The sequence below is a fragment of the Trichechus manatus genome, unplaced genomic scaffold, assembly GCF_000243295.1.
Source record: "Trichechus manatus latirostris isolate Lorelei unplaced genomic scaffold, TriManLat1.0 scaffold00176, whole genome shotgun sequence".
Lineage (NCBI taxonomy): Eukaryota > Metazoa > Chordata > Mammalia > Sirenia > Trichechidae > Trichechus > Trichechus manatus.
The window spans coordinates 2,793,135-2,805,531 of record NW_004444112.1 but is presented as its reverse complement, the minus strand read 5'-3'; the positions used below and the strand labels follow the sequence as shown (position 1 = coordinate 2,805,531).

At 50.0% G+C, this 12,397-nt stretch overlaps 2 protein-coding genes and 1 pseudogene across 4 annotated transcripts in view; 1 reads left to right on the top strand and 2 right to left on the bottom strand.

Moving 5' to 3' along the window:
• The window catches only part of LOC105756802 (cytochrome c oxidase protein 20 homolog pseudogene), a 2,066-nt pseudogene extending 888 nt beyond the window's left edge, over positions 1 to 1,178 (bottom strand).
• Positions 1,177 to 4,872, top strand: LOC105756801 (zinc finger protein 501-like). The gene is made up of 3 exons (XM_012558559.1): positions 1,177 to 2,161; positions 2,314 to 2,565; positions 4,802 to 4,872. Exons 1-3 carry the CDS (start codon positions 1,177 to 1,179, stop codon positions 4,870 to 4,872), a joined length of 1,308 nt encoding a protein of 435 aa, XP_012414013.1.
• Positions 4,873 to 8,763: 3,891 nt separating this feature from the next.
• LOC105756823 (zinc finger protein 501-like) overlaps positions 8,764 to 12,397 on the bottom strand; it is a 7,985-nt gene continuing 4,351 nt past the window's right edge. For 2 of the 3 annotated variants that reach the window (XM_023741247.1, XM_023741246.1), the window contains exon 2: positions 8,764 to 10,269. In XM_023741247.1, the coding sequence (XP_023597015.1) occupies positions 8,791 to 10,155 (1,365 nt within the window). In that variant the 5' untranslated portion in view covers positions 10,156 to 10,269 and the 3' untranslated portion in view covers positions 8,764 to 8,790. The remainder of the gene's footprint in view (positions 10,270 to 12,397) is intronic. The other variant, XM_012558604.2, reaches the window with a different exon arrangement.

Below are 12,397 nucleotides of genomic sequence, written 5' to 3'. Positions count from 1 at the left end.
AACAATGATGAATCCTCGAAACATCTCACCACATGGATGAATCTGGAGGGCATTATGCTGAGTGAAATAAGCGCGTCACGAAAGGACAAATATTGTCTGAGACAACTATTATAAGAATTCATGAAAAGGTTTACACACAGAAAAAAAGCATTCTTTGCTGGTTACAAGGGTGATGGTAACTAGATAGCAGACAGTTGTCAACTTCAGTGAAAGAAAGGACACCACCATATAGGGGAAGTCAGTGCAACTGGACTGAGGCAAAAGCATAGAAGTTTCCTAGACACACTCAAACACTTTGAGGGACGCAGTAGCTGGGGCTGGGGCCTGGGGACCATAGTCTCAGGGGACATCTAGGTCAACTGGCATAACATAGTTTATAAAGAAAATGTTCAACATCCCACTTTGACGAGTACCGTCTGGGGTCTTAAAAGCCTGCCAACAGCCATCTATGATACACCTATTGGTCCCATCCCACCCAGAACAAAGGAGAATGAAGAAAGCCAAAGACACAAGGAGCAGCTGGTGGATTCGAACTGCTGACCTTTTTGGTTAGCAGCCAAACTGTTAACTACTGCGCCACCTGGGCTCTAGCGCCTACCTGAGGAGCCCCCGATAAAAACCTTACGCACTGAGTCTCTGATGAGTGCTCCTGGTGGACAACCTTTCACACGTTTGTCAACTTATTTCTGGCGGAATTAAGTGCAACTCCACTGAGGGAGGACTCTTGGAAACTCACACCTGGTTTCCTCTGGATTTCACTCCATGCTCTTTTTCCCTTTGCTGCTCTTGCTTTGTATCCTTTTGCTGTGATAAACCATAGCTGTGAGTCCCATGAGTCCTAGCAAGTCCTTGAACCTGGAGGTGGTCTTGGGGAGTAGACACACCCACTGTTCTGTCCTCAGACCCTGGGCCCTTCATCAACTGTAAGAGCCCTGTCTGGAAGCCTCAGATCCATACGATCCTGGCCAGCATTTTGTTCTGTCCCGCTCTGACGACTTAAGTTCTGTCGGTCCCTTCACAGAGGGCAGGGCACATTCAGGTTGAGACCTGAGCTTGGTTGCTTGTTTTTCAGACTCAGAGCCGGAGAGCCGGGCTGCACCACCTCCTCCAGATGAAGACGCGTCACCTCGCAGGTGGCTGACAGCGGGACTGCAAGGGCAGGATTTCTGGTACACCATGTTGAGAAATGTCCCAGAGCTGGACGGCTGGGCCGTGGAGAGACGGCGGCACTGCAGCCAACACAAGAAGAGCCCCCAGCAGAGTGTTGCAAGAAGTTTCCCCCGAAGCCCTTTCCTCATGAAGCATCAGGCCCGTCCAGCGGGGGCCCAGGCTCCTGCGAACCATGGCCACAAAAAGGGCTTCGTGTTCGAGTCAGGCCTAGACCAGGGTCGCCCCTGCAGAAGAGAGGGCATGTGTAGGAAAGCCTGTGCCTGTTTCCCAGAGCTTAGTCAGCCACAAGGAGTCCACACTGAGGAGGGTACGGCGGCATGTGGTGGGTGGGACGATGCCTTCAGCAAGAACACGCGCCTCCTGAGTTTTCAGAGGATTCCTGAGGGGAGGAAGTCCTACGCATGTGAGGAGTGTGGGAAGGCCTTCAGCCAGAGCACGCATCTCATTCAACACCAGCGGATCCACACAGGCGAGAAGCCCTACGTGTGCCGCGAGTGCAGACGCGCCTTCAGCAAGAACTCGTCCCTTGTCAAACACAGGCGGATCCACACCGGCGAGAAGCCTTATGTGTGCAGCATCTGTGACAAACGCTTCCGCGAGAGTTCGGCCCTCGCCAGACACCAGCGGGTGCACACGGGGGAGAAGCCTTACGCGTGCAGCGAGTGTGGCCGCGCCTTCAGCCAGAGCACCCACCTGGTGCAGCACCGGCGAGTCCACACCGGGGAGAAGCCGTTTGCCTGCAAAGAGTGTGGCAAAGCCTTTGCTGGCTCCTCGGCTCTCCTCGTCCACCACAGGACCCACACCGGGGAGAGGCCCTATGAGTGCGGCGTGTGTTGCAAGGCTTTCAGTGTCAGCTCGTCCCTGGCTGAGCACCAGCGCTGCCACACCGGGGAGAAGCCGTACGCGTGCCTCGAGTGCGGCAAAGCCTTCAGCCAAAGCGCGTCCCTCGGCAAGCACCAGCGGGTGCACACGGGCGAGAAGCCCTACGTGTGTGGGTGGAGTGCAGGCACGCCTTCAGCCAGAGCTTATGCCTGGCCAAACACCAGCGGGTGCACACTGGTGAGAAGCCCTACAGGTGCACCGAGTGCAGGAAGCCTTTCAGCAACTCCTCTGCCCTCGTCCTGCACCAGTGAAACCACACAGGTGAGTGGCTCTACACCTGCAAAGAATGTGGCAAGGCCTTCAGCCAGGCCAAGTTCCTCATGCAGCACCAGCGCATCCACACCAAGGAGAAGCCCCACGTCTGCGGCGACTGCAGGAAGGCCTTCATGCAGAGCTCGTCCCTCGCCCTCCATCAGAGAACGCTCTCTGGGGAGAAGCCGTACAAGTGCAACAAGTGCGGCAAGGCCTACATCCAGCTGTCGCACCTGACTGAGCACTACCGTGCGCACACTGGTGAGCGGCCTTTCGTGTGGCAAGGCCTTCAGCCGCGTCACGCAACTCATGCAGTACCAGTGGTTCCACGCAGGCGCCAAGCCTTTGGTCTGAGGCACGTGCGGCACGTGTCAGAAAACCTTCCGCGAGGCTGGCCGTTGGTCTACAACAGAGGGTTCAGGTTTGAGAGAAGCCTTTTGAGTGTCGCAAGTGCGGCAGATCCTTCAGCCAAAGTAGATTCCTAGCCCAGCTTCGGGGAACTCACTGCATGGGGAGACTGCGAATAAAGCGAGTACCAGAAAACCCTCAGTAACTTGTTTTCGTGGGTGAGTGAAGTAGGAGCCTGCGAAACTGTGGTAGAAGCCTTCGTCTCTCCTCGGCGTCCTGTCCTCTGTCTTGGGGAGGCCCCTGTGCGTGTCAGGAACGCGGGCTGGGTGCAACGCAGCCCCTGCTGGGTCACTTACCTGGTCAGGTGAGAAAGGAGGAGTGCGTCTTGGATATCCCTTCCACTTTAGGAACCATCCTCCGTGAAGATGTCAGAGTTGCTTCTCTGAAATCTTCGAGGAAGAAGCCCTGGTGTCGCAATGGTTAAGCACCAGCTGCTAACCAAAAGGTTGGTGGTTCATACCCACCCAGTGGCTCTACAGGGGAAAGACCTGGTGATCTACTCCTGTAAAGACTGCAGCCTAGGAAACCCTATAGGGCAGTTCTGCTCTGTCTTGTAGAGTCGCTATCCACTCGAGGACACTCAACAACCACCGCCTTAATTCTTCTCCATCATGCAGGTCACAGCGATGCCCACCAGGTGGCAGAAGAGGCCTGCAGGTGTGAGTGGACTTCCTCAGCAGTGCCTGGAACGCAGTTTAAGTTTTTACCAAGGCAAAAGTTAATTTTAAAAAGAAGCTATTTTTTAAAAGATGCTCTTTCAGTTGTCTGTGTCTCCTGTTAACTCAGGCAATAGGTTTTGAGTTTTGTTTTGTTTTCTTCTCTCCCAAAAAAAGTAAGTTTTATACATCAAAATGAGTGTCACAAAGTCTGGCTCTTTTAAAAAAAAAAAAAAGTTGCATATTGTTCCTCAGCTTCAGTGTGAGGACTCCCTAAAGTCCATTGAGATGGCAACGTAAACGTAAGACTTTATTTTGCACTTTGTAGTTACTTTACAGGAGTCCCCTGGTGGTGCAAATGGTTGAGTGCTTCACTACTAAGCAAAAGATTGGCAGTTTGAACCCACCCAGTAGGCTCTTCAGAAGAAAGGCCTGGTGATCTGCTCCTGAAAGGTCACAGCCTTGAAAACCCTATGGAGCAATTTTGCTTTGTACACACGGGGTTGCCATGAGTCAGAATTGACTTGGGGGCAACTAGTTTACTCGTTTAAGCATTTTACAAGCTTGCCCCATTTCAGCAACCCTTATGTACTAGTTTCTAGCGCAACCATAACACATTACCACAAATTAGATGGCTTAGAACAACATAAATTTATTCTGTCACAGTTCTGGAAGCCAGAAGTCCGAAATCAAGGTGTTGGCAGCGCTGTGCTCCTCTAGGAGAAAATCCTTCCTTGCCTCTTTCAGCTCCAGGTGTTCTTGGCTTGTGGCAGCATTCCTCCGTTCTCTGCCTCTATCTTTACATGGCCTTCTTCCCTCTGTCTGTGTGCCCAAATCTCTGTCTCCTTTTTCTTATAAAGACACCAGTCATTAGATTTAGGGTCCATTTTACTGTAGTATGACCTCGTCCTAAATGATCACAGCTGCAACTAGCCTATTTCCAAATAAGGTCACATTCACAGGTATCGTGTTAGGATTGAACATCTCTTTGGGAGGGCCACGATTTAACCCGCACTACCAGCTGTGTGACCAGGAGTGAGTCTCTTGCCCTCCCTGTGTTCAGCTGATGCAAGGAGGCTGCGTTACAGCAGAGCCCTTGTCGAGTGCTGGCCATACCATCTCACAATGATGGAATTGCGACCTCAGAAACAGGCTGCCTGCATGTGTTAGAGGCTGGAGCCCTGTCCGAGCTGGGAGCCATCAGATTAGAGTTCAGACCAGGCCTCTCCTAGCCTTTAATTCCTCTTCTGGAGCATGGGGTGTGCAGGGGCCTTGTAAACTCACAATGAGTAACTGAGACACCCTGGGGATGCTGCTGGTGACATTACAGATCCCATTTTCAGAAAGGGAAGTTGAGGCTGGAGGTAGTGCCCTGTGTCTGACTCCAGGACCCTTGGGTCCCACTCCTGCTGGCCTTGTGCTGTGCCCTGCAGACAGCCCCAGTGGCATCTACCTCCTCCTTCCTACTCCCCAGCTGGACTCTCAGTTCCCTCCCAGGGGCTGATGCTTTACATGTAGCTGTAAAAAAAAAATTAGCATACTTACAAAAATACCTGGGGGGATGGGGGGGGGTTGGCAAACAAACGTAGATGTCGCACATTATTTATGTAAAAATATAGTAAATAATTAGGGAAATGCAAATCAAAACCACAATGAGAATACTGAACACATATTGGGATAGCAAATATCAAAAAGACAGTAACAAGTGTTGGTGAGGATGTGGAGAAATTGGAACCGTCACATTGTGGTGGGAATGTAAAATGGTGTAGCCACTATGGAATACAGTCTGGCAGTTCTTTAAAATGCTAAACATAGAGTTCCTATATGACTCAGCAATTCGCGTTCTAGGTATATACCCAAGAGAATTGAAAACATATTCACAAAGTCTTGTAAACAAACCTCATAGCAGCATTATTCATAGTAGCCAGACAGTGGAAACAGCCCAAACATCTGTAAACTTATGTAGTATACCCATAGAATGAATATTGTTTGGCCATAAAAAGGAATGAAGTACTGACACATGCTACAACATGGATGAATCTTGAAAACATGCCAAGTCAAAGAAGCCAGCCGCAAAATGCCACGTATTGTACAATTCCATTTATATAAAATATCCAGAATAGGCAAATCCATAGAGATCACTGGTTGCCAGGGGCTAACGGGAGAGGGAATGGGGAGTGACTGCTAATGGCTATGGGGTTTCCTTTCGGTGTGATGAAGATGGCCCTGGAATTAGATAGTGATAATGGTTGCATAACCTCTTGAACATACTAAAATCACTGAATTTTACACTTTTAAAGAATGAATTTTATGGTATGTGAATTATATCTCAATAAAGCTGTTCTACAAAACACAGATAGCTAGATACACACATACGGACACACACACAAACGTGTACACGTGTGAGCATACACTCCCACAGAAGCAGGCTCCCCTGCCCACTCAGCCTCTGCGTAGAGGGCCCAGCAGCTGCCCCAGGGTCCCAAATCCATTCCACAAACACTCTGGGCACCTCTGGGATTCTCCCCCACGGCCCGCTGCCATAAAAAACTGGCCTGAACCCCACACTCTCGGGGCTTCTGTGGGAGGAGACCAGATGCTGTCACTGCCAGGAAAGCACCCGGGGAGCCTGGGGTCATCCAGCTCGTGGGGAACATGCAAGTGAATGTAGTGTGTGTGTTTATACATGAGTGTATGTGAGAGTGTGAGTAAATGTGTGTAAATTTATATGAATGCGTGTGAGTGTGACTGACCATGTGAGTGTTACTTGTGTATGAGTGAGTGAATGTGTGACAGTGTGTGTGAACGTGTATGAAAGTGTATGTGAGGGTGTGTATGAGTGTGTATATGAAAGTGTGTGTATATGAAAGTATGTGAGAGTGAGCGAATGTGTGATTGTGAGTGTAACCATGTGTGTGACTGAGCATGTGTGTTACTTGTGTATAAGTGTGCATGAATACATGTGAGACACTGAGTATGTAAATGTCTGTGTGGTTATACGTGGTGCACGAGTGTGTGAATGTGTGTGTGATGAATGTGACTGAGTATGAGTGTGCATTTGAGAACATGCATGTGTGTGTTACTGTGTTTGTAGACCAGCACTCCTAGGTCACTGGGCCACAGCCACCGGGGACACCGCCCCAAGGAGTGAAGGCAAGAGGACTGAGATGGGAAGTTCAATCTCTGCCTCCTGCAGCTGGTGCCCCCAGCTCCCCTGACTGCCATGCGGGGTCTGGGTAGCTCCCTGCCCACCACAGTTTGGTATGAGACAAAGACTGAGAGTAATTGGTAAGGAGGAAGGGAACTTGAAAAGCCTCTGGCTATGTGGGAAGAATGAATCGCCCCTGAGGTGTCCTCTGGGACACTGCTTCCACAAAACATTTTGTCAACTTTTCTCCTGACACTCAGATGCCGTAAAACCTTGGGTCTTCCCCATTCCAAAGCCTGTGACCCCCATACCTACTGCCCTTTTGCCCCTGGCCAGCCAAGCACGTGCAAAGCTGCCCACCTGACCATCCTGCTCACGAAGGCCACTCCCTGGTGGAATGACAATCTCGTTTGTCCTTTCTCTACACGTTAACCGTTGACTTCTCACAAGCAGGGGCCCTCATCACCATCTACGTTATACAGGAAAGAGGCACAGAGGGGTGAAGACTCAAACCTGCAGAGCTAATTCTAGCTTGGTCTTACACCTGACCACCCCTCAGGAAGGAAGTAAACCCATGTCTACGGAGGGTCGGCACTGTCACGGCCCTACTCCAGTCTCCTCACCTTGCTCTCAGGTCACTGTCCCCATTTTAGAAAGGTTCAGGGGGTGGCCCGTGGAGAGCCACTGAGGAAGTGTGGCAGAGTTGGAAATGCACCCGGCCCCATTCATTACAAGTAGCACCTCAGAGGACTGACAGCTGCCTCTCAGCCTGGTCTCCGGGGTCCTCATGGGCGGTGGCACTCCTGTGCCTCTTCTAAAGCCAGTCACAAAAGACCACATATTGTATAATCCCATTTATATGAAATATGCTGCAGGGATTCCTTAAGGACCTTGAGATGGGGAGATTACCCTGAATTATCCAGTGAGTCTAGTGTAATCACAAATGTCCTCATAAGTAAAGTGAAAAACAAGAGGCGGGAAAGTCAGAGAAAGAGACGTGGTGATGGAAACAGAGGTCACAGCAATGTGGGGCCATGAGCCTAGGAATGTGGGCAGCCTCTTGAAGCCAAAATAGGCAAGGGAATGGATTCTCCTCTAGAGCCTCCAAAAGGAATGCAGCCCTGCTGGCACCATGATTTTAGCCAGGTGAGATCCATTTCAGACTTCTGATCTCCAGAAACGTAAAATAATAAGTTTTTGGTTGTTTTAAGCCACTGTGTTTGTGGTAACTTGTTACATCAGCAATAGGAAACTAATATAGACTCTCTAGACACAAACCGGACACAGCTGAACAGACCCCAACTTCACTCAAACAAGAATGGCAGTTCACAGCAGTGATAATCCAGAAACAAGGCAAATCTGGGGCTCCGTTCACTGGTGGGTGGATGGAGAGGCAGGCTGTGTTCAGAGGCAGGGAGGTGTCACAGAAAATATGGAAGGTGTTTGTGACGTAGGGCTGCACTGGGCAGAGGGCTCAGGGCTGGAGAATCAGGAGCCACCAGAAATAAAGCCTGTAGCGGCAGAGAGAGGAGGCAGAGTTGGCAATTCAGATTAACTGATAAATCCCAGGGAGTGCCTTGTGCACAAAAGCAACTCAATGAAGATGTGGTTTATTGTTACAATTATTGGGGGTGGGCCTCCTGGGGCTGTGCCTTCAACAACTGAAGTGTGATGGCATAAGACTACAGGGAAGGCCAAAGAAGTGAAGGCAACCAGTGGTGCCCACAGATCAAAGCGCAATCCAGTACACAGCAGAAAGTGATGAGATGGGTTTCAGAAAGGAAAAGCAAAGGATTCCTTGGATTCAGGATGCCGGTGGTGTGTCTACCAGTGGTCAGAAGATGGAAAGGGGCCGGTTACACAGAATATCCGAAACAAGCAAATTCACAGAGAAAGAAAGTAGATTAATGGTTGCCAGGGGTGAGGGGAAGGGAGGGATGGGGAGTGACTGCTGATGGGCACAAGATTTCTTGTCAGGGTGATGAAAATGTTCTGCAACTACATAGTGGTGATGGTTGCACACCTCTGTGAATATACTAAAACCCAATGAATTGCGCTTTAAAAGGGCAAATTTTATGGTATGTCAATAATGTATCAATAAGAATGTTAAACATAAAAAAGAGAAAAGAAAGTGGAAAGGGAACCAGGAAGAGGGGCGATCCCCATCAAAGAAGAGGAAAATGGGAAGAGCCTGTGAGGTGGCAAAAGGATGGTGGGAGGTGAGGTGCCTTGGTCTCCAGGAGGTGAGGCATTGCTAGCAGAGGGCCGTCAGAGCTATTCCCTGGTGTGGAGCTTCTGGTGCTGGAGCAGGTAGGAGCTGTATCGGAAGGCCTTGCCACACTTGCCACAGGTGTAGGGCTTCTCTCCCGTGTGGATCCGTTGGTGCTGGGCGAGGTGTGAGCGCTGAATGAAGGCCTTGCCGCATTCCAGGCAGGAGTAGGGCTTCTCGCCCGTGTGGATCCGCTGGTGCTCCACGAGGTACGCGCTCACACTGAAGGCCTTCCCGCACGCCGGGCACTCGTAGGGCTTCTCACCCGTGTGGCTCCGCTGGTGTTGGTTGAGCTGCGAGCTCTGCACGAAGGCCTTGCCGCACTGGCCGCACACGTAGGGCCTCTCCCCACTGTGCGTCCTCTGGTGGGTGACGAGTGCCGTCTTCCACATGAAGGTGCGTCCACACTCGCCACACGCGTAGGGCCTCTCGCCCGTGTGGATGCGCTGGTGCTGGCTGAGGTCCGAGCTGCCCTTGAACGCCTTGCCGCAGTTCAGGCATTCATAGGGCTTCTCACCTGTGTGGATCTTATGGTGCTCAATGAGGGTGGAGCTCTGCCCAAAGGCCTTGCCGCACTCGATGCACTGGTACGGCTTCTCGCCGCTGTGCATCCTCTGGTGGCGGATCAGGGGCGAGCTCCACCGGAAGGCTTTCCCACACTCCTGACACTGGTAGGGCTTCTCGCCAGTGTGAATGCGCTCGTGTTTCCGCAGGTCCGAGCTTCCCCGGAAGGCCTTGCCGCACTCCCTGCACTTGTAAGGCTTCTCGCCGGTGTGCGTCCTCTGGTGCAGCGTGAGAGTGGAGTTCTGAATGAAGACCTTCCCACACTCGCTGCATTTGTAGGGTTTCACGCCAGTGTGGATCCTCTGGTGCTCGATAAGGTTGGACCTGCACCGGAAGACTTTTCCACATGCGCCGCACAGGTACGGCTTCTCTCCGGTGTGAGTCCTCTCGTGCACAGTGAGGGCCGAGCGCTGCTTGAAGCTCTTCCCGCACACGCTGCATCTGCAGGGTTTCCCGCTCACACAGGCTGCCTGCAACTCGGCTGGCTCCAGGGCTTGCTCAAAGCTTCCTCCACGTGGAACTAACACAGGGGCTTTCTCTTCCATGGCAACACTGTCTTGTTTGATGGAGCTGGAAGGCATCCTGGTGCTTCTCGCAATTTCACAGTCCCCACAGCCTCTTCCTCCACTAGGGGTTTCCATGTTGGGGAATGACTGTGGTTTAAAATCTCCTCCCTGGAAAAATGATTGTTCTCCCCAGTCCTCGGCAGGATTTCCGTTCCGGTTCCTCGAATGGGCCTTGGATGTGCAGATGTCTGTGAGGGCAGAGCCCGGTAAGACCTCTTCTCTTCTGACCTCCATTACCATTACTACTACTTTCCCTGCGACTGACTGCAGGTCTTTGGATTGGCCCTGCGGCCACCTGCTTTAATCCCAAAGAAACCTAGAACACGAATGATGACTTTGTTGACTTTTTCTACACTGAAAGAAAAAAAAAAAAATCAAAAGGATTGTCAAGGTGGATAGAATTACTGGTTCAATTCCTTACCCTCCTTGTGTACACACCTTTGACCATATTTAATGGTTCCTCTCACTAAAGGAAGGAGCCCTGGAGGCACAACAGTTAGGTGCTCCACTTGACTGCTAACCAAAAAGGTCATTCAAAAGATCTAGTGAACTGCTCCTGTAAAGATTACAGCCTAGAAAATCCTATGGGGCAGTTGTACTCTGTCACATCGGGTGGCTTTGAGTTAAAACTGACTCAGCAGCACCCAACAACAACCCACTAAAGGCAATGTGGATGTCCCACCCTTTCCTTGATTTTGACTGTGGGCCCTCTTTCCTGGGGACATTTGGGGTACGGGCTCATATCCCAACTCTGTTACCTCCTCACTGTATGACCTTGGGCAAGCTACTTAACTTCTCTGTGCTGAAGTCGCCTTTGTAAAATGGGGTAGTAAGAGTATCCCCTCTTAGAGTTGCTGCAATGGTTCAATGAGTTGTATAGGCCAAGTTCTTAGCACAGAGCCTGGCACAGAGGAGATGCTCAGGAAAGATCAGCTGTTGTTCTCATCACCCTCTTCTCTCTCCCTCTGAGGCCTCACACACTCCCACTGCCCAACAGCTGCAGACCAACCCCTCATGCCAGACCTCAGTCCTGAGTTCCAGGCCCAGCCAGCCAGTGGCCCTGGGGGGCCCATCCCTCCAGATGTAGGTCCCGGCAGCACCCAGATGCACAACAGAACTGCCTATCAGCACATGCACTCTGGAAAATGTTGTACAAAATGGGGTTGACTCCCAATTTCTTTACCTGGTTCCTCCAACCTGCCCCTGACCAGTGTCTGTATAACATTAGCCAGAGTGCTGGGGCTGCTCAACTTTCTTGTTCCTCGTCCTCCCACGTCACCCGTCAGACTTACCACATCTCTTGAGCTGCTCTTGACTTTCCCCTGCTTTCACCATGCCCACTGCTGCTACCCCACCTGTCAGGCCTCTCCAGTGGTCTGGCTGCCAGCCTCTCTGACCTCCTCTCCTGTCACTCTCCCCTGTGCTCGCCAAGCCCCACGAACACGGCTCTCTTGCGGCTTCTCAAACACACCACCAGGCATGTTGCCACCCCAGGGACTTTGGTTTTGCAGTATCGTCTGCTGAGCCCATGCCTATCATGTGAGGGGACCCAGGCCATAGTAAAATGGAGACCCACTGTTATGGATTGAATTGTGTCCCCAAAAATGTGTGTCAACTTGGCTAGGCCATGATTCCCATATTGTGTGATTGTCCACCATTTTGTCATCTAATGTGATTTTCCTATGTGTTGTAAATCCTTCCTTGATGATGTTAATGAGGCAGGAGTAGAGGCAGTTAATGTTAACGAGGCAGGACTCAATCTACAAGATTAGGTTGTATCTTGAGTCAATCTCTTTTGAGATATAAAGGAGAGAAGTGAGCAGAAAGACAAGGGAACCTCATACCACCAAGAAACAAGAACCAGGAAAATAGCATGTCCTTTGGACCTGGGGTCCCTACGCTGAGAAGCTCCTCGACTGGGGGAGATTGATGACAAGGACCTTCCCCCAGAGCTGACAGAGAAGAGAAAGCCTTCCCCTGGAGCTGGCACCCTGAATTCAGGTTGCTAGCCTCCTAAACTGTGAGAGAATAAATTTCTCTTTGTTAATGCCATCCACTTGTAGTGTTTCTGTTATAGCAAAACTGAAACTAAGACACCCACATGTCCAAACACATGGAAATTATAAAATCAGGTTAATTCACTGTGAAGCAAAGCATTTTCTAAAATTGATGTTCTCGATGGCTGCACAGCTATGTGAATATACAACAAACCACTGAATTATACATGTTAAATGGGTGAACTCTATGGTATGTAAATTCTAAAAATATATTTAAAATAATAAATTAAAAAATAAGTAATAATTAAAACAAATACATAAAAACAAAGGTAACTTTAAAATAAATAATGAATGAAAGTAAAATAAATAAATAATTAAAAAATAAAAATTAGAAATAAAATAAATATGTAAATAATAATAAACTGAAGAAATGGTACATAACAAATAAATAATATTCAATAAGTCAGTAAAATATAAACACTAAA